Below are 19114 nucleotides of genomic sequence, written 5' to 3' on the forward strand. Positions count from 1 at the left end.
CCTGCTATGAAATGATGTTATCATAGCCATTTAGCAAAGCAAGGCCAGATATTTGTACTGAGTCATATCATAAATATAAATCGACATTTCTTTGTAAAAGAGCTTTTTTTTGTCATGTAAACTAGGTGATGAGTAAAATATTCTCAGATCGTGAATCTATCTCCTAATGTTCTTAAGCTGGCGAAGGCGCAGATGTTGGCAGATGTTTTTGGCTCACCCGCTACTTTCTTTCAACTAGATGTCACTTACGGAACCCGAAGCTACACAACATCTACAACTACAATTGTTGTGGGCCAAGCATCACTTGTTTAACACTCACCAACAACCTAAAATGCTTTCATGACGTTTTGAAAACATAAGAGGCCGCTTATTTAAACAAAATTTAGCCGTTGTTTAACAAAACCGCGTCCTAAACTATCCTGGGTTTAGCTGAACCTTTTATCTGAACATTCATATTTGTGAACAGTTTGAAGAGAGCTGAAGGCTAACAGTATAAGAACACTCATTCAATGAGAACAAACTCCATTATAGAGAATATACAAGACCCACTGCTTGCGTAAAACTGCGGTTTGGATTAGACTTCGCGTAAATAACCGGTCCAATATGTTTATTTAAGGCAAGGAAGGAAATAAGATAACCCAACGCCAATTCCTCTGAATCTCCTAACTTTCCATACAAAATTCTTCCTTTTCTTAAATTAGTTCATTTCGTGTAAAGAATATTCTTTTATCTAGTCTTGAGTAAACAACGTTCAGTACGTCACGTCCTAACCCATTAAAAAGAAACATGCTGTTTGGATTTGATCTAATGGGTTTACTTATTGTACCGTCATCAGAACGCATTTGTAGACTATTTTCATTGACGAAAAACAGGAAAGCAACTATCAGGCAGCCGCACAGAAATACTAGGAGATGAATTTATCGTATTTTCCAGAGCCTCATTAATACACACTTTAAAAGCAAAGTTTTAAAAACAAAATTGCAGACTAACGACAAACCAAGTTCTGATGCAATTCCACTGGCTGCTTGCCTTTAGCAGCTGTTTAGCGATTAAATTCAGTAAGTTTCTAAAGAAATTGGGGCGAACGACCATAATTCAGCCAATCTTTAAATTACATTTTAAATTAATGACTTCTCAATTAAAGCTTCTGGCTGTTTTACCTCGCTATTAGAACAGTCTTTCGATTTTAACACGTTTTTATGACATTTCGGTTTTCAAATCAGACCGTTTTTAGAGGGGCTTTGAAATTGAAAATAATAAAAAGCAAACTGTGGGAGTTCTAAAAACGGAGAAATATTGACTTCACACTGCAATGTGAAAATTATTTCTTTTGTGATGTTGGGCTACATTTACATAGCTGTCGAGAACAAAAGAAGCAAACCTTTACTTACATTTTTGTTTTTTATTTCCTTTGTGAAGTTAGGCTATATTTACATAGCTGTCGAGAACAAAAGAGATAACTTATAGCAGAGAAAACAACTCTGTTTAAAATTTTGCCCTTTTCAGGCCGAAGTATTACGTAACTCTGGACTTGAATCTTTGTAAAATCCATGTTAAAAACATTGATATGATAAGACTTTAATGTGAAAAAAACCGATGTCCTTTGATGCTTGAAACCCAAATTGTAACCATTTCCACCAAGCTCACCCTTGATGATGTGCGGACGTGAGAAAAAATTGAGTCGGAAATTTTAGTCGAGAACTGCTGGAAAAAGTCCCGATTAAAATAACTGAAATAAAACGAAGTCAATCATCAGGCTTTGATTTGTTTCCTTTGTTCTGTATGCCAGCAGAATTTAGTCTTGAGACAATATATTTTTTTCTTGAGTTGGACTTGAAAAAAACATATCTTCTTTGACATTACATCTTTGGGAGAGCCTGCTCTTGCCTGGTAGCCCTCATTTTGGTGTATTCGACCCAGTCTCCTCGCTCGCACCCAATCAAATGGGCTGCACACGCTTAAATCGGGTGTTTGTTACAAAGAAAGATCCAATTCTTAATCAAACTCTGACAATTCCCTCGTTTAACTTCCTTTGTCGATAGATTAACAACCACATAAGAAAAACGCAGACGGCAGAAGTTACTTCTGAATTGGTTACTTCTCTGAAATACAATTTCGTTTGCTTTTTTTCTAACCTTTAAAAATATCCCCAACAGAAAAATCTCCTTTTGACCGTCAAAGCCAATACGACTCTCACAAACCACTGAAAAACATTCTCAAAAATTCACCCCTGTCATTTCTAAAAGTGTGTCCTGCTGATTCATATGATCGAAAGAGGAAGTTAAATATTGAATAATAAGTAACAGTGGTAAGTAGGAAGTAAATAATAGATATCTGGGTTTGAAAACTTAGAAAAAATAAATAGACAAAATTTTCTATTTAAATGTCGTAAAACAGCCCTGATGAACCTGTTTGACTTAAAAAACATTTCTTTAAGGAGAGTGGTTGCTGTAGGGGGTTCTATAATTTCCCCGTTAGACAGGTCATGCGGTACGCGCTGATATTGCTTTAAAAAATAAAGGCAATAATTTCTTACCTGCAGCATTTAATTGTATGTGTTTTTTAATGATTGATATAGTTCTGTTCAGCGATAACATTTCCGGCAGGTGTTTATTTACAGTACTAAATGGGTTCGCTCTTTGTTTTGATGTAATTGAAGAATGGTTTTATATTCCTCTCACGTAGTTGTAAGTAGTGTCGAGGCTTTTCTTCGAGGATGGGAAGGGGAGGCTCTATAAGTGACCTGAGATAAAGCCTAGAATTAATAAGTGACGTGTGATCGAGCTTTACAGGGAGGCAAAGTACGTTGAGGTTTGAAGTTTTCCCTTTTAAATTCGTGACGCGTGAAATGCTGTTTAAAGTACATATGAAAAGTTGAAAAGTGAATTTTTCAAAAAAACTTATGCGTCCTCTCTGTTAAAGAATTTAAGTTTAGTCAATTGACGCACATAGAAATTGAGTTAAAAGGCATAAACGTGGTGAGTGATAAAAGCCGAGACTTATGCACGTGATTCCGAGATCTCAGTGTGGAAAATCGAAACTGAAACTATTTGTGTGCGAGAATATCTTCGCTCACAACATTAACTCTTACCTACTCTTGCAATTTTTGAGCAAGAACATCGGTATTGACAAAAAGTCCTAGTTGTGAAAGAAATGTCAGGTTTTGAAGCTCAGAACAAAGGCTAACAAGATTCCAAGATCGAAAGCGCATAATTTTTCAAAGTACCGCATTTGCATCTGTAGCTCCTAGCTATAAAGATAAATTCTTTGTCAAATTTCCCGTTCGTTGACTGATAATTTTTTTACTAGTTTGCCACCCGTGCGCGATTGCAATTTACACAACAACACAAGTGATTGTCAAAGAAAGGATGAATTCGTTCTAAATATATGCAACTCTAAGGCAAAATTGTCTTGTGTAAGGTTATGCTTCGTCCATAAAAGTTACTTTGGATTTTATTTTTATCCAAGCATAAACTCACAGAAACTTGCCTGAGGTGTTTTGTTCAGGCTATGTATGTGTGAATTTGTTTTACTCCCCAAGATTTAAATCTCATGATCTCTTAGAAATGTTTCCACCTGATAGAATTTTCGACCTCCTGTCCATATGTGAACAGTCAGAGCTTAGTACTTAATTCGTATGACATGAAGCTATACCATATGAGGTACAACAATTGAGGGTGAAGAATGGTTGTGTTTATCATATTGATGGCTTGTGACCGAGTCTAATTTTCTTCTTAAAATTGATTGACGTTTGATAAAGAATTCATTGTTTACGTCATAAGTGGATTGAATTTTAAAGAGCTTACATCTCTATTTAAGAAATGCAATTTTAACCCTATTGACACAGAAGACTTTCCTTTGGGTTCAAAACAATGACTAATTTCACTGAACTTCACCATCATTTCGTCAACCAAACAAAATGTCCTCCCGCTGTCTCTGGGGCTTTTACAGCATTTCTTTTGATTGCCAGCGTATTTTCCTTAGCGGGAAATCTTCTCGTGATCATAGCCTTCATAAAAACTCCGACACTAAAATCAAGAACAAATTACTACATTGTCAACATGGCAGTTTCCGACTTGGTGTCCGTTTTCTTCACCTGGCCGCTCTTTGCTACCGAAGGGATGCTAAAAGCAGATGGAAGTCTCATTACAGACATTGAAGTCTCCGAATTTTTTTGCAAGCTTGGGATTTATTCACGCGCTGTTTCGTATGTGGTTTCAGTTGCAAGCCTGGTGCTGATTGCCGTGGACAGATTCACTGCAATTGCCTTTCCACTGAAAGCTGTCGACATTACTAGAAGGATTCGAGCCTTTTTCCTCCCTTTAAGTTGGGGGGTTCCTTTGTTGGTTCAAATTCCCTTTTTTATTTACAGTAAAATTGTCAAAACAGAACGGTACACTTTTTGTAGAACCGTTGCGAAGAGCTCGATGCTGCAAATCTACAGTTTGGTTGGTTTTTGCCTGGTTTATTGTATGCCGTTAACTGTAATATTTGTTCTCTATCCTCTTATTGTAAGACGCCTAAAGAAGCAGGCACAGTTTAATATAAGCCATAACAGACAAAGAATTCTCCAGTTAAAGATCAAAAGGATTCGACAAAATCAAAACATAGTGAAGATGTTTAAATCAATAGTGTTTGGTTTTTTTATTTGTTGGACGCCCATGTACGTCTACATGTTCCTAAAATCTCTTTATCCGTCAATATTCGACAAAGATAGATGTCTCGTAATGGTGGGTTTATTCTATTATTTCTGCCCATTGCTTAGTACAGCAGTAAATCCCTTCATTCTTGTTGCGTTCAGTTCTCATTTCCGTGCCGCTGCGAGGAATTTATGCACGTTCAGTTTGTTTCGGAAACTCTCATTTTGCTTTCCTCTAATACGTGTTTCACCGAAGGAAAACATTGCACTTCCTGCTCTGAAATGATGTTATCATAGCTATTTCATTATTAAAGCAAGGCCAGATATTTGTACTGAGTCATCTCATAAATGTAAATCAACCAATTTATTTGTAAAAGAGCTTTATTTCTCATGTAAATTAGGCGATGAATTAAATATTCTCAGATCGTGAATCTGTCTCATAATGTTCCTAAGCTGGCGAACGCGCAGATATTGGCAGATGCTTTTGGCTCATCCGCTACGTTCCTTCAACCAGATGCTACGTACGGAACCCGAAGATACACAACATCTACAACTACAGTTGTTGTGGGCCAAGCATCAGTTTTTTGGCACCCATCAACTACCTAAAATGCTTTCATGACGTTTTGAAAACATAAGAGGCCGCTTATCAAAACAAAGTTTAACCGTTGTTTAATCCTAAACTGTCCTGGGTTTAGCTGAACCTTTTATCTGAACATTCATATTTGCGAATAATTTCAAGAGGGCCAACGGCTAGCAGTATAAGGACGCTCATTTAATGAGAACAAACCCCCTTATAAAGAATACACAAGGCCCACTGCTTGCGTAAAACTGCGGTTTGGATTAGACCTCGCGTAAATAACCGGTCCAATATATTTACTTAAGGCAAGAAAAGAAATAAGATCACCCAATGCCAATTCCTCTTGAGATTCACAAAGAGTAATCTCCTAACTTTCCATACAAAATTCTTCCTTTTCTTTAATTAGTTCACTTCGCATAAGAATATTCTTTTTTCTAATCTTGAGTAAACAGCGTTCAGTATGTCACGTTCTTACCATTAAAAAGAAACATGCTGTTTGGATTTGATCTAATGGGTTTACTTAATGCATAGTCATCAAAGCACGTTTGTAGACTATTTTTATCGACGTTAAACAGGAAAGCAACTATCAGGCAGCCGCACGGAAATACTAGGAGATGGATTTATCGTATTTCCCAGAGCCTCATTTATACACGCCTTAAAAGGAAAGTTTTAGAAACAAAATTGCAGCCAACAAAGCTTCTTAGAACAAACCAAGTTCTGATGCGATTCCACTGGCTGCTTGCCTTCATCAGCTGTTTAGCGATTAAATTCATTAAAGGGGGTAAGTTTCTAAAGAAATTGGGGTGCTGCGTCGGTGGGAGAGTACAAGGTAATTTGATATTATCAACTGAGTCGATAGCGTAAATTGGCTGACGCTCCAAACGTCAACTTTCAAACTCTTTGCATTGGCCAATTTACATTATCGACTCAGTTGATACTACCAAATTACCCTGTTTATTAATTGATTCATTTCTTCGTACGATTTCATTTTTGTAGTTAAAGTAAAAATGGAATGGATGTGGATATAACATAGTGTCTTTATTTAGAATATTCAACAATTATTCACCGAAGTTAAAGTGATGAATATTTAACGAGCCGCGAAGCAGCGAGTTAGATATCCATTACGTTCACCGACACCGAGATGAAGGATTGTTTTATTGTATGTGCTACTGCCAAAGAAAAATTTGTTAATTTCTGTCAATATATCGAAAAATAGTCGGAAAGTAAACACTTGACGCGCGATTTTGTCTCTTCTGCTGTTCAGAGGTGAATAGTACTCCTCAGGAGAGGATGTACTTGCTAATCACTTCCAAACCAGCCAATTAAAAAAGTATTCTTCACCACTGAGGTCAATAATAAATGTGAAAACGAATCTACTTAATAGAACAAAAAAATTTTACACATTTAGGAATAAGATTTAAAAAATTTACGGAATACTCGATAAACAAATTAGCTCTTAGCATGAAAAAAGTAACTCTGCGCAGGAGCCAAGTGGCCGACAAGACTTTTCCGGTCTACGTAGTACGGAATGAGTAGGAGTGCTGCTCTTCCCCCTGGAACAGACCCGAAAGGGAAACGTAACAAGGAAACTCCGCCAGGGCATTGACTAAAACAACGGCGGATGGTGATTTGAGGCACGGTAGTTGACTATATAGGAACAATCCAAACATTGCGTTTAGTATTTTTATTTATTTCTATTATTCTGCCTGCATGAATACATGAATAAACATAACCCAAAAGTAAAATTTGAACCTGATTGTAAATTAGCATCGTGTTGATCGATATCGTCTATTTGTCGCCATGGTAACAGTGTAACACTCACATCCGAAGGAATTACTCCCCTCCAGCCAAATCAAAGCATCTCTTCATGCGGACGAAGCAGCACAACTCGCCAGCACAGCTAATGGAAGCCTTCCTGCACATTTCAAGCAGCACAAAGCAACCTCTCTGTTGGAGATATGTAAATTACGTTATTCTAAATAGTTTACTCTTTTAAGAGAACCAATGACAAAGAAATGTACTGTAATGATAAATTTCTAGGGCGCTCTCTCCATTGGCTCGTGATTGGTTTTAGTTTTGCAACTGATTGATTGAGAGAGTAGCGCACGTTTCCTGAACCAAGGTAAAGGCGAAACATGGAAAAAAATCTCAAGAGTTATGTTTTACTAAAAAAATTCAAAAAGTTACCAGCAACCGAAAAATTATGATTCAGTGCTTCACTTCGTTCAGGAATTGTTAAACAATGAGGATCTCAGGTTTCCTCGAAAAGACCATGGTCAATTATCGTAATCGTCAACGTTATCACCATCGCTATCGACATCGTCATTATCGTCGTCGTTGTCATCATTATCATCATCATTGTTATTATTACCATTGTCATCAGTATCGTCATCGTTGTCATTATTACCATTATTATCAGTATCGTCATCGTTGTCATTATTGCCATCGTCATCAGTATCGTCATCTTCATCATAACCACCATCATTAACATTTATCGTCATCGTCATCGTTATTGTCTTCGTCATGGTCATCCCTATCATTACAGTTATTGATGTTATCACGGTTGTAATGACAGCTATGATGATGGTGATGATTCACATTATGACCGCGATTGCAATTCGTGACATGTGCGTAGAGTGAGTCAGGCACTCACCACCAAAGGAGGAATTGAAGGAAGAGGGGATGGTAGTTTTTCCTTTGCGCATCCGAAGAATTTATCCAGACATTTAAGCATTTTACACCTGTCCTCCCCTGCTCTCCTCCAGCATCTGATTTTTCTTTTAATACAACGTTTCTGTTAAAAGAAAAAAAAATGAACATGATATCGATTATGATCAGAAAATGGAAAAAGAACTTATAATCTTTAAAAATTCTAATAAAGGGAGAAATGAGTCGAGGTTGCAGACGTATGAAAATTGATTATATTTAGAATAAACGCTCAAATGTGCTCTCCTTGACAATCGCAGACGACTTGTTTGAGTTAAAGATAAAAATGCAAGAGGTAATTTTGGTTATATTCAGTGGCCCTAAAATATTAGTCAATAAAATATGTTCTAAAATATTTTTCAGGCAGATTACCGCCCCGTTAGCTTGTTAAGGGTGTTTCTTTCCCCTTTTCTTTTCCTTAAGGACCACATTTACCATTTAACAACACAAAATGAATACGTTTTACTACTACAGAAAATAGTAGTTACTTAAGAAATAGATAGCACTTTCTATCGGTGTTAGGAGAATACGAGAAAAGTTTGTAGGTTACTCACCTCCTCCTCCGATAGGAAGTGCGATCAATTACTTTTTATAACATAGACTAAAAATGTTTCAATTTTGCATGGGTTTACCGTCGCAATAAACGATAGGTTTCTAACCAATCGGGGCGCTGGTAATAATTCAGTTATTATATCTAACAAACTGGTTGGTGTCTTCACTTACCAAGAAATCTGGTGGCTCTTCGTGGTCATTGGCAATAAGAGTTGTTTCTGGTAATCCATTGTCTCTCACAGCCTCGGCCATTTTAAGGTCCTGTTGCTCAGTTATGAAATTATACGAAGCCCTGTAAATTGCCACTTCATTGGAGAACACGTGCACCGCGAAAGCTGCCAGAAGCAATAACGCAGTGAAAGACTTCATGGCGACGAAATGTTATCAACAGTGCTGTGTCGAGGCAACAAACATGCCTTGATATAGTCTCGGAAAAATCTCATTTAATTTTAAACTCTGCATAAAGAAACAAAAGTTGATGCCAAGATATTAGCAATGTGTTTGGACAGCTTCCGTTGCCGAGTGCTCGCTGAGATTAACTTCACTGTCAAGCGGCTCTAAATTTGCACAGATGCTAAAGAACGAACCTATCTCATTCTAAAGGTAAGATTCCCGCCCAGTTGGAGAAGTGTTTAATTGTGTTATCGCTGTCTCCGTCACGGAAGCAAAATTTGTTTTAACCATCAAGCGCAGGGAGGAATAACCTCAGTCCCTTATGGAGATTCGGACGACATACTTTCCGATTTTTGTGCGGTCCACTGAGATACAAAGAATTTGTTGAAAAGCTATATCGTCTATTTGGTTCGCTTTCACTATAGACTGAACATAATTTAATATTCGCAGTCCAAATTAAAATTATACATTTTTACTTTTTATATTATTTTAACTATAAAAATTTCACAATTATTAAAAGTATTTTTTTATTGGGGAGGGGAACACAAAAAAAGTCTTAAAGTTTACAAATATGACATATGAGATTAAAAGTTTGTCTTTCTTTAACATGAAACCGTAAGGGGTACTTAACTTTCAGACGAAAAAAATACTTAGTTAAAAATATAAGATAACTTGGTTTAATTAACCCAACGAAACCTTTGTTATTCAGATAAAGAGCAGCAAAGCAAATTGCTTTTCCATGTTTGCCAATCAGTGTAGGGATACAATAAGCAAAAGATAATTAAAATTTAAAACTCATCTGCATGAGCACAAGTACTTAAGTCAAGATTGGTGTAACTTCTGCATCAAATTACGTAAGAGAGTAAAACCAAAGAAGTTCAGAATACTTTTGAAACTATACTGCCAATTGCCCCCACATTTGTCAAGTGACCTATTCATGGTATTTCTTGCACCAGATGCATATTGAACACTTAATTGCAAATATGGAAACAGAACACAAGCAGGCGATACTACACTTCTAGTTCGTAATATATTTGTAAAAACAAATAATTTGGTTTCAAATATTTATTACAAAAGATGCTAAACAATGCTATTTACATTTGAACTAACTGCTTCAAATTGATATACTTTTCCATAACCACCTAAGGCATATGTCTCTAACACTGACTAAAAAACCAAAGCAAGCTTTACGATAAGTTTCCCATTCTGAAAACGCGAAAATATTCAATTTCAACCTTTTACGGACACTATCTGGAGAAAGAAATTCTTATGCATTGTTTTGACATTAATAATCCTTTTGAATCTGGGTCGATTGCTGTAATTTCCCAATAAGTTAACTTTAATAACTTCCGTCGTCATCGTCATCAAAGTAGTCGACTTTTCTTGCTCGGTATGCGTCTTTGAATTGTTCATCAAACAACTCAAGATCTTCCTCGTCACGTAATACACCCTGATGAATAAAAATGAGATAAATTGAGGTTAACAATGTTTTTAGATGACAACCAGAAATACTGTTGGTTTAACTTTGTAGTCCTATTTATTTCCGTAGGTATAAGCAGAACATTAACCATTATTTTTCAACGAGGCAGAGATCTGCCTTTATTCTGAGAAAACCGTTAAAGGAGATGTGATAATCAAAAACCATACGCATTTTTCTCCTACAATCAAAAAGTATATGTAAAAATTTACCACTCACCGCGTTTAGAGTTTCGAAAGAGTTATATAACCATTAAAAAATTATCTTCATATGAGCTACGAATTCGACTAATTGAACGCCAAAATCAGTTTATCCCCACAAACTGCTGCTGCTCTGTTTATCACTACCACCTTATTCCGTTTGAGCAAGAATGTTTTGTGTTTAGTTTCCAGTTGTTCAAACTGATGGTTACGAGGTGAAGAAAAGAGTGAGACTCTGACCGTAGCGTCCCAGATAAGCGACTTGATAGACAAAATTCAAAATGGCGTCGTTCGTGGTCGGATTTATAACTCATTTAAAAGCAATTTTCGTTGGGTTTCTCTTTGGGATCTCAAAACGCAGTACTTTCGACAAGCGGAGACACAAAGCAATCCTTTTTCTGGACCATACTTTTCCTTTGAAAAAATTGCTTGAATGGTAGAAAAGCACCGAAACGAAGAGAGCAATCCACATACACTGTAGAGACGGGAAGGCTAAGGATGGAGAATGATGGATTGAGTATTTCGAAATTTTTGGCTCAGAAGCCTTTTTCAGGCCTTTTACTGAGTTTTTCAAACTTGAAAGGAACTAAACCTAAGCAATCAGCCACGTTCGAAGTGTCATCTGGAAGGACGAATTGTGCGACAAGTAGACGACGTAATGTAATACAAATACTACTATTGTGCTACATAAATATCAATAACAGTCAAAAGACACAACAACAGAACACAAGAGGTATAGGAAATATCTACCTTAGGTAAGAAACCAAGAAGTTTGGACGCGTGTTCTTGCAGCATCCTCTGCCTTTCTCTTTCAATAATTTGCCTCCTGTATTCCTCCATTCTTTCTTGTTCACGACGAGCCTCCAGTTCTGCTTCCTAATAAAAAGGAAAAAAATAATTTTCGTAAATGAAACAATCATCAACAAAAAAAAATAGAGGACATTACACGGCCGCGCGGAGATACAAAGCTTCGAGTGTTGAAAAAAGTTTAAAATAATGGCCTTTAGAATTTTTGATTTCGGAAAAAACCCAGTCATAAGCAAAATAATTTTTTTGTATTTTTATATGTAACCATAGCAACAGTGATCTTTTATGACCTTCACGTGTGAAGAAACATGTTTTCGCGCGAAAGCTCATTTGGTATTTCATTGGTGTATAATAAGACAACATATCTGCTGCACTTAGAAGAAACGTGTCGTCTAACCCTTTCCCTCTGGAACTGAATTCTCCTGTCCTCAATCAGTTTTTCTACTGCTTTCTTGTGTTCCAATTGCTTCATTCGTCTCTTCTGAGCGTTCATTTGTTCAATTCGGTCATCTTCTGCGAATTTCTCGAGCATCTAAAAGAGAAACATTTTTAGTGTCAGCAAACAATGGTGGAATGAGCACGATTCCTCTCAGGAAATCAGTCCGGTCAGTGGAGTAAAACGCATCGAAGCGCAAGCAACACTTCGTGTAGAATACCTTTCTTCTGAATTCGTCTTCTTCTTCCCTCTCTGCTTGTCGCTTCATCTCCTTAAACTCAAGTTGCTGTCTACGCGTGCTCTGCAAGTCCAACCGCTGGCGAAGTCTGTTTTCGATCGCCATCTAAAAAGGATAGAAGCAAAACGAAGAATCTCAATAAATGCGCCTTCATGATAAGATGCGCGTGGGAAATTAAGAGCATTTCTTTTTAGATTTGTTATCTTGGTGTTTTCCTTTCATTTAACATAATGAAACAATCCTTTAGTAGATTAGCCAGTAATCATTTGGCTCTAATTTTTGTTATTCACATAAATTTTCAAGATTACAATTTTTTTCACTTCATTCGTTCCAAAACAGACATCTTTACACTTTCCTTTCTATACAGTTGAAGTTCCAAAGTTTAGTCACTGAGGATGAAGGAGATGCAATGTATCACAACAAAATTAAGGAGACTAAGAAAAGCCTTTACCTTTTCCTTCTGTCTCTCCATTTCCTCTTGTTCCTCGAGATACAGCTCTGTTCGAATTCTGAATGGAAAAAGGAAAAATAAAGAGATTGATGACACCCTATAATTAACAGTTCCATTGAAATCAAATATGCAGTTGCACAATCTTTAATCCATCATTCCGTTAGTTCGTTTGTCCAAGCGTCAATTGATTATCTGTTCGATTTTTCTTTTCTGTACCTTTCCATTTCTTCCCTAGCCTCGGTTTCTTCTTGGATTTGTTTTGTAAGCTGAAAGGAAATACGTACATTAAAAAAACAAAGTTTTAACATCTTTTTTTTTCTTCCTCTGCACATTAAATTGCACTTAACACAACAATTAGCTATAAACCATTCCCTTTAGACAACAAAGAGAGCGAAAACCACCATTTGCGTTTAGTTTGGGTCTCTCGTTCTATGTTAAAACTGTACTGATTATTCTTCAAGACAGAAAACAAAATTTAACAACTCAACAACGCTCTGACCAGCTCGCTTCTCTCTAATAAGCCCCCTCTACCAGCCTATCCTTAAAACAAACAGTTAGCGTAAAACACACGGTACACATTTGAGCTGGGTAGCGTTGCAGGTCAAAATATTCTAGCAGTTTAAAACCTGTCGTAGTTTCTGTAGATAACATAACATAACATAACCAAAGAAAAGCAAAGCACGCATGGCAGGAGTTCAGAGTAAAAACAAAAAAACAAAAATAAAATAACTCAAACTGCGGCCCTCGATGAGTTCTTATTAAGTCTCTCCCTCTCTTGGAAGTGTCCTTCTCCAGTATATTCACCTCCCCTACCGGAAAGCCCTGGGAACTAATGAGCCCTCAGAAGGCTAATTACAACACACACGTTAACACTCGTCATAGTATGATCATAATACCGACCTTCTGTTGCACAGCTGCCATACTCTCTTCTTGCTGTTTCTTCTTCTCCATTCTATCTTCCTCCCGTTGTTGTTGCACTTTTGCAAACTCCAAAACGCGTTCATTCTCCTCCTCCATCAAACGACGCTCGTGCGCTTTCCACTCAGCTCGCTTCGTCTTGAACTCTTCAATGTACCGCTGAGTAGCTAATTGTTTCTGCAGTCTATTTTCAAGCTCCCTTGTGACATTAACAATGAACAGTTTTAAGTAAGCACTTTTACCGATACATTTAGCTATGTATGGGTTAAGAATACGTCTCCCTCTATCTATTTAAGAGACTACTCACTACTAGTTACGAGTTCAAATTATTTGTTGTGTGTATGTGTTAAGCCAGTGTAGGAGAAGGCAGTATGCGTGAACGTCTTGGGTACATGAAATAACATGTACCCCTCCCCCCCCCCTTCAATAACAATGTGTGCTAAACTGAAAAAATGGTGTACACTGAATAAATGTTTGATTTAGCTTCTAAACACGAATGAAGTCACAAATTACAAAACTATAGAGCAATTTCCGATTGATTGCCGAAAGAAAAAATATGCGAGTGCATTGGTTTTGCATTGATTCGCTCTGTGATTGGTCCAGAAAACTTGCGCCACTTTCTCAACCAATCAGATGCAAAACTAACTCCATTCACGACTTGCATTTTCCGCGCTTGAGGCAGTTCGGTTTTGTTTACACTGAGTTCTCACTGGCTCTTAGAGGTATTTTCCTATCTCCTGATACCCCGTTGTGATCACTTTGGTTAGGTATTGCGACACTCGATCGAAAAGCGCTATAATAGGCAGTGCCAAGTAACCGAAGAACAAACTGAACACCTAAGAGTAAACATCTTGCTACACACCTTTGATCTTCTTCGTAGATCTTCCTCACGATCTCATCAATCATGAGCTTTTCTTTCAGGAATTCCTCATAAGCCTCCTGTTTGCGGCGCTCCTTTTCTGCCAGCTGCCTCTCAAGTTGCTCCTGATAACGGACACTTTCTTCCCAGCGTTGTTTTTCTTTAACTCGTTCCACTTCTTGTGCTCGCTTGTATTCCTCTTGCATCTTAACATGTATTTCATCATCCCGTTTCTGGGTTCGCAAAACGGGCAAAGGAAAAGAAAGAAAAGAAACAAATTGAGAAAAAGATATTTTCACGAAATGTAGAACTTCTCTAAAAAAAACACTTCTTCATCCTGTACGCAAGTGCCTGATTTTCAAATTGATCTGAAACCTACAGAAACTATCAAAGATATTCTGCCAACTTTCACATAATGCTGAGATCTCTAAACAATTAAAACACATATTTACATTTGATCTGAAACCTACAGAAACTATTAAAGATATTTCGCCAACTTTCAAACAGTGCTGAGATCTCTAAACAATTAAAACATATTTACATTTGATCTGAAACCTACAGAAACTATCAAAGATATTCCGCCAACTTTCAATCAATGCTGAGATCTCTCATCAATTAAAACACATGTTTACATTTGATCTGAAACCTACTGGAAACTATTATAGATATAATAATAATTATAATAAATAATAACTTTATTTAAGTGTCAGTGTAATTTAGCACTGCTGTGCTAATTGGGGACACTGTAAATAAGGAAACAAATATCGTAAATGAACAGAAACTCGTTAAAAACCCCAACTGGTAGGAGGCAGATCAGTTGGCTATTTACAAAGCGTGCAGGAGTTGAATTCGGGGCCACCAAAGACAAATCCATCCAGTGGCAGGGAGGAGGACTTGAACCTGGGACCTCCGGCTTACAAGTGCAGTGCCCTAACCACTAGGCCACGCTCGCCTCCTCCTAATGATATCCTTGATATTCTGCCAACTTTAAAACATTGCTGAGATCTCTCAACAATTAAAGTACTCATATTTACACAATGTCAGGTGGACATTACTTAGCAGAGGACTCATGAAAAAGTTTCAAATTTTCAAAATATTTTTCAATCAATGTAAATACAAACAGTTAACTTAACTTGAGGTAGAAAAGTACAAAAACTAAGGCTAACTCACAAGTGGGAAATTATTTTCCCATAAGAGTCAAATTGGAGTAAGATTTCAGTCTACAAGCATGAGAATAATGAGATATTATAATATCAACACTAAGAGCACATACAATTTGGAAAAAATGTCAGCATTACATCTCACCTTGCTGTCAAGTGCCATGGCTCTTTTCTCAGCCAGCTGAGCTGCTCTTTCACGATTCATAAATCCTGCTTTTAATTTGGCTTCAAGTTCCCTCAATTCAACACTAAAAATATTAAATAAACACTTCAATCTTTTATCTCATAAAGACTTTATTTGAATGATGGTTTTCAGAGTATAGTCCTTGTTCAGTGAGTTCACTGTAGTTTGGTATACTTTTAGATGTCCAGATAGCTGAATGCTTTGGGAGCACAGTCACACTAATTGTGAAAAAATTTGCATTGTCCCAACCAAAAGTGTAACTTCTCTCAAGCCAGAGGTACAAGGTGTCACATTACACAAGAGAGGGAAAGAGAGAGTGGCTGGCGGAAACTGCTATACATACACGTACATGAATATTTAATTTAGAGAAGGGTCTGACAGTTGATTTGAGGGGTTTCTTGTAACATCTGAGTGTTAAGCCAACTGTCCATTTCACATCTTTTTATAAATACACAATTTTTAGGAATAAAAAAATTTACTGGAGGGTTTTGCACCCTCTAAGAAAGGTGAATGAATATGATGGCAGGAACTTTTAAGTTCAAAGCTGTAGGGTGCTTTTATTTTCTTTCTTTAATTGTGTAATGCCTTCTTTAGCCTGGTTTTCATACGTTGGGAAAAAGGACCTGCAATTTCACTTTTCCCAAATTGTCCCTGATTTTGGTGATATAATGGGAAATAGACAGGTCTCATTACCAAATTCTTCTGCATGCTATTTTTTATTTGTGACTCAGTGGTACTGTAGCTAGGGATGGCAGCTTAGCCATTCCTCTTTTTACCTAACAGTGACAGTAAAAGTTTTCATAAATCCTGAATGATCAGCAATCATCACAGAATTCTGGGACATTTTCTGGATATTTTCTGGGAAAATAGAAATATTCCAGATTTTCCCAACTATCCCAGACAGTTTTTGTTTTTCTGAAACATTATGGACTTACTGATCACATACTCACTGATTGCCTGAAATTTTCTGAACTTGTGAAAATAAGGCTCTATTTATCTCCATTCCCCTCACTGCCACCACTGACAAACAAAACTACTGTGTATATTCACCTCTTTGCAGCAAAAATATTTACCACAAATTCATACAAATCCACTGGATATTGCAGTATTAGACAATAACACATTACCTATTTTCTCGTATCTGCTGCGTCAGCTTCTCTTTTCGAAGACTCTCTAACTTCATCCTTTCAAGCTCCTGCATGATACAAAATTGATACAGATACTGGTTTAACTTTAGGTGACTGATGATCAACAAGCCAGGCACATTGAATGTACATGGTCTATCTTTTAATGAAATTAAAAAACATTTAGAGCCAAAATGTGACCTCTCGATGCTTCAAAGGGCCAACCATTTGTTTAGAATGTTATTGATCAGGCAGTTCTAGTAAATAAAATAGATGCACAAGTACATCAACTCAAACTGCTTTAAACTTTGAACTTCCAAAAGTGATTAACAAGTAACATCTCCCTATAATATTCACACAATATTCAGCAAAAGGTAATGAGGATAGTATTACTCAAATCTATCAAGTAGAAGCTGTTAACAAATTTAAAAGGAAATGAGTAGCACCTACACTGAAGAGGTAGGAAATTAACAATCATATCTTGGGAGTTAAAGGGTTTAGACTTACTTAATACATTCATTTTACATTCCACAATTTGTCATAAGTTTCTCTAGTTTTTGTACCAGCTACCATACTCGCTCTATACTTAAAATCAACACTGACTGTATTTTGCCCTTAGACTAAGCAATGCAATCAGTGTAACAGTGTTTAAAAACAGCTCTCAGTTCAGGAAGATCCTCTGTTCAAGGGGCTAAATACCAATATTGTACACCCTGTTTAAACTCAAGCCCTAAAACCTGTACCCTACTTGGCAATACTAACTGGTTTAGGCCTAAAGGATGAAACATCCACCATTAGTATTGGGTCAGTGTGTGTACTAACCTTGGCCAGTCTTTCTTCCTGTTCTTGTTGTCTTTCCTGAAGAATCTTTTGTTCTTGTTGCTAGTGAGGAAACACAGTATCTGATGTTAATTCTGTGTAGTCTCATGTTAAATGCATGTAACACAGTTTAGGCTTCCTTAAACAGGAACCATTGCCTTTGGGAAGCAAAAAAGTTCTTAGTTGGCTGTTTCAGGCAACAGCTGGCCAATATCTGATTTCACCTTGAGGTTCATGAGTAAAGCTGTTTACTCACAGCTAAGTCTGAAGGGAGCCTTCACTGTAAATACCAAGAAAAGTGTTTTCAGTTGAGCAACAATACCAAAAATGACAAATTAATGTCCACTTTGCCAGTTTGTATCTCATTCTGTCTTTGGATGACATACATATTTTTCAGTATCAAGTGAAACAGTTTGAAATTTCAATCCAATAATCAACAATAGGAACTACAGATAATATCAAGTAAAAGAAATAAAATGGAACCAAGAATTAAATCACACAACAACTTGTTAGAGCAAGTTCCATGCCAATCCCCAACTTCATCTGAGTAACTGTCACAGCCCATTAGGCTTTTGTCCTGAGAGATCTTAAATTGCAACAAGGCATATGTCTGCGAAACATTAGATTTGTTTTCTATTTGGGGAGGGGGGTATACACTTTCAAACCAGTTTGTTTTGATTGTTCTTTCTTCCAATTTAAGATGTTGTTTAAATAAAAATTAGGAAGTAAAAACTAGAGATCAAACTGGTGTGAACATGTTTAATCCCAGCAAAAAATTTAAACCAGAGCATACACATTTCTGCTCTAGATATTGGGATCCAGTTTGCAAACAAGACGCCGATTACTTGATTCCTAAGTACGAAAGTGATCTACTACTTGCACGCGAAAAATTTACCCACTGTCATAAACAGATACTGAAAAGGAAAAGCCTTTACTTTTCTGATTCCTTCGTCCATTTCTCTTTCAGTCGCTTCCTGGTGAAGTCTACGTAGAAATCGTTTATTTTCTATCCTTTCTTCACTGGACATGTTAGCCTCTACAACACGTTCCTGGTTGATTCGCTTCATTTGATCTTCCCGAGCAATCTCTTTCCTTCTGTTCTCAGCAAGGAGTTTTTGCTGTTGAGCATGACTTAAGTTCATTCTTCGAACAGATGCCTTAAAGGAATTACAGAAATAATAATGCATTAAATGGATGCAATACTGAGGAAAACTCACCGTACTGAGTCATAGACAATCACCACAACTAGCAAGAAAATATCGTACAAATATGCTACTACTAACCATAATATTAACACCAAAGAATTAAATCAAATCCAAAGCGTAAATTTAACTTCTGGGCCACTTTCAAATCCGTGAAAATGCAATATAAGCTTACTAAGACACTACTAGCTCTGATGGACCACCACAACTACGATCTACTTGACAAATTATGTTTGTTGCTGTAACAACGAATGGGCCTCGTTTACATGTTCGCCTCAGTTCTCCAAGTGCTTTTCCTCGGCCTTGCATCACCTCGGAACAACGACTCAGCCAGACTGGGTCAAAGTTACCGCTGAGTGCACACAAGTGCAG

General features: G+C 37.0%; 3 protein-coding genes across 3 annotated transcripts; 1 reads left to right on the plus strand and 2 right to left on the minus strand.

The window, feature by feature from the left end:
• The first annotated feature begins 3358 nt into the window (after positions 1-3358).
• On the plus strand, positions 3359-5070 carry LOC113670741 (neuropeptide FF receptor 2). Its single transcript, XM_027186926.2, has one exon. It carries the CDS (start codon positions 3873-3875, stop codon positions 4923-4925), a length of 1053 nt encoding a protein of 350 aa, XP_027042727.2. The 5' UTR covers positions 3359-3872; the 3' UTR covers positions 4926-5070.
• Positions 5071-6885: 1815 nt separating this feature from the next.
• Positions 6886-9023, minus strand: LOC113670724 (uncharacterized). Its single transcript, XM_027186899.2, has 3 exons — positions 8646-9023; positions 7870-8010; positions 6886-7163 (listed from the first exon to the last, which is right to left on the minus strand). Exons 1-3 carry the CDS (start codon positions 8841-8843, stop codon positions 7050-7052), a joined length of 453 nt encoding a protein of 150 aa, XP_027042700.1. The 5' UTR covers positions 8844-9023; the 3' UTR covers positions 6886-7049.
• An 894-nt stretch (positions 9024-9917) lies between these two features.
• Positions 9918-19080, minus strand: LOC113670723 (meiosis-specific nuclear structural protein 1). Its single transcript, XM_027186898.2, has 13 exons — positions 18824-19080; positions 18476-18697; positions 17544-17603; positions 16725-16792; positions 15559-15661; positions 14257-14486; positions 13377-13593; positions 12693-12742; positions 12477-12534; positions 12008-12130; positions 11749-11883; positions 11295-11420; positions 9918-10317 (listed from the first exon to the last, which is right to left on the minus strand). Exons 1-13 carry the CDS (start codon positions 18824-18826, stop codon positions 10207-10209), a joined length of 1506 nt encoding a protein of 501 aa, XP_027042699.2. The 5' UTR covers positions 18827-19080; the 3' UTR covers positions 9918-10206.
• Positions 19081-19114: the final 34 nt, after the last annotated feature.

The sequence above is a fragment of the Pocillopora damicornis genome, chromosome 2 (genome assembly GCF_964200805.1).
Source record: "Pocillopora damicornis chromosome 2, jaPocDami1.2, whole genome shotgun sequence".
In the NCBI taxonomy this organism is placed as follows: domain Eukaryota; kingdom Metazoa; phylum Cnidaria; class Anthozoa; order Scleractinia; family Pocilloporidae; genus Pocillopora; species Pocillopora damicornis.

Bases quoted from the DNA above. Each gene is read 5' to 3' on its own strand.
- LOC113670741 (XM_027186926.2), top strand. From the start codon at position 3,873: ATGACTAATTTCACTGAACTTCACCATCATTTCGTCAACCAAACAAAA.
- LOC113670724 (XM_027186899.2), bottom strand. From the start codon at position 8,843: ATGAAGTCTTTCACTGCGTTATTGCTTCTGGCAGCTTTCGCGGTGCAC. The intron at 8,011-8,645 runs GTAAGTGAAGAC...TTCTTTTAACAG, and splicing joins AAGAGCCACCAGATTTCTTG to AAACGTTGTATTAAAAGAAA. The intron at 7,164-7,869 runs GTGAGTGCCTGA...TATCTCCAACAG, and splicing joins CTTCAATTCCTCCTTTGGTG to AGAGGTTGCTTTGTGCTGCT.
- LOC113670723 (XM_027186898.2), bottom strand. The intron at 15,662-16,724 runs GTAATGTGTTAT...TAATATTTTTAG, and splicing joins CAGCAGATACGAGAAAATAG to TGTTGAATTGAGGGAACTTG. The intron at 14,487-15,558 runs GTGAGATGTAAT...TTGCGAACCCAG, and splicing joins CCATGGCACTTGACAGCAAG to AAACGGGATGATGAAATACA.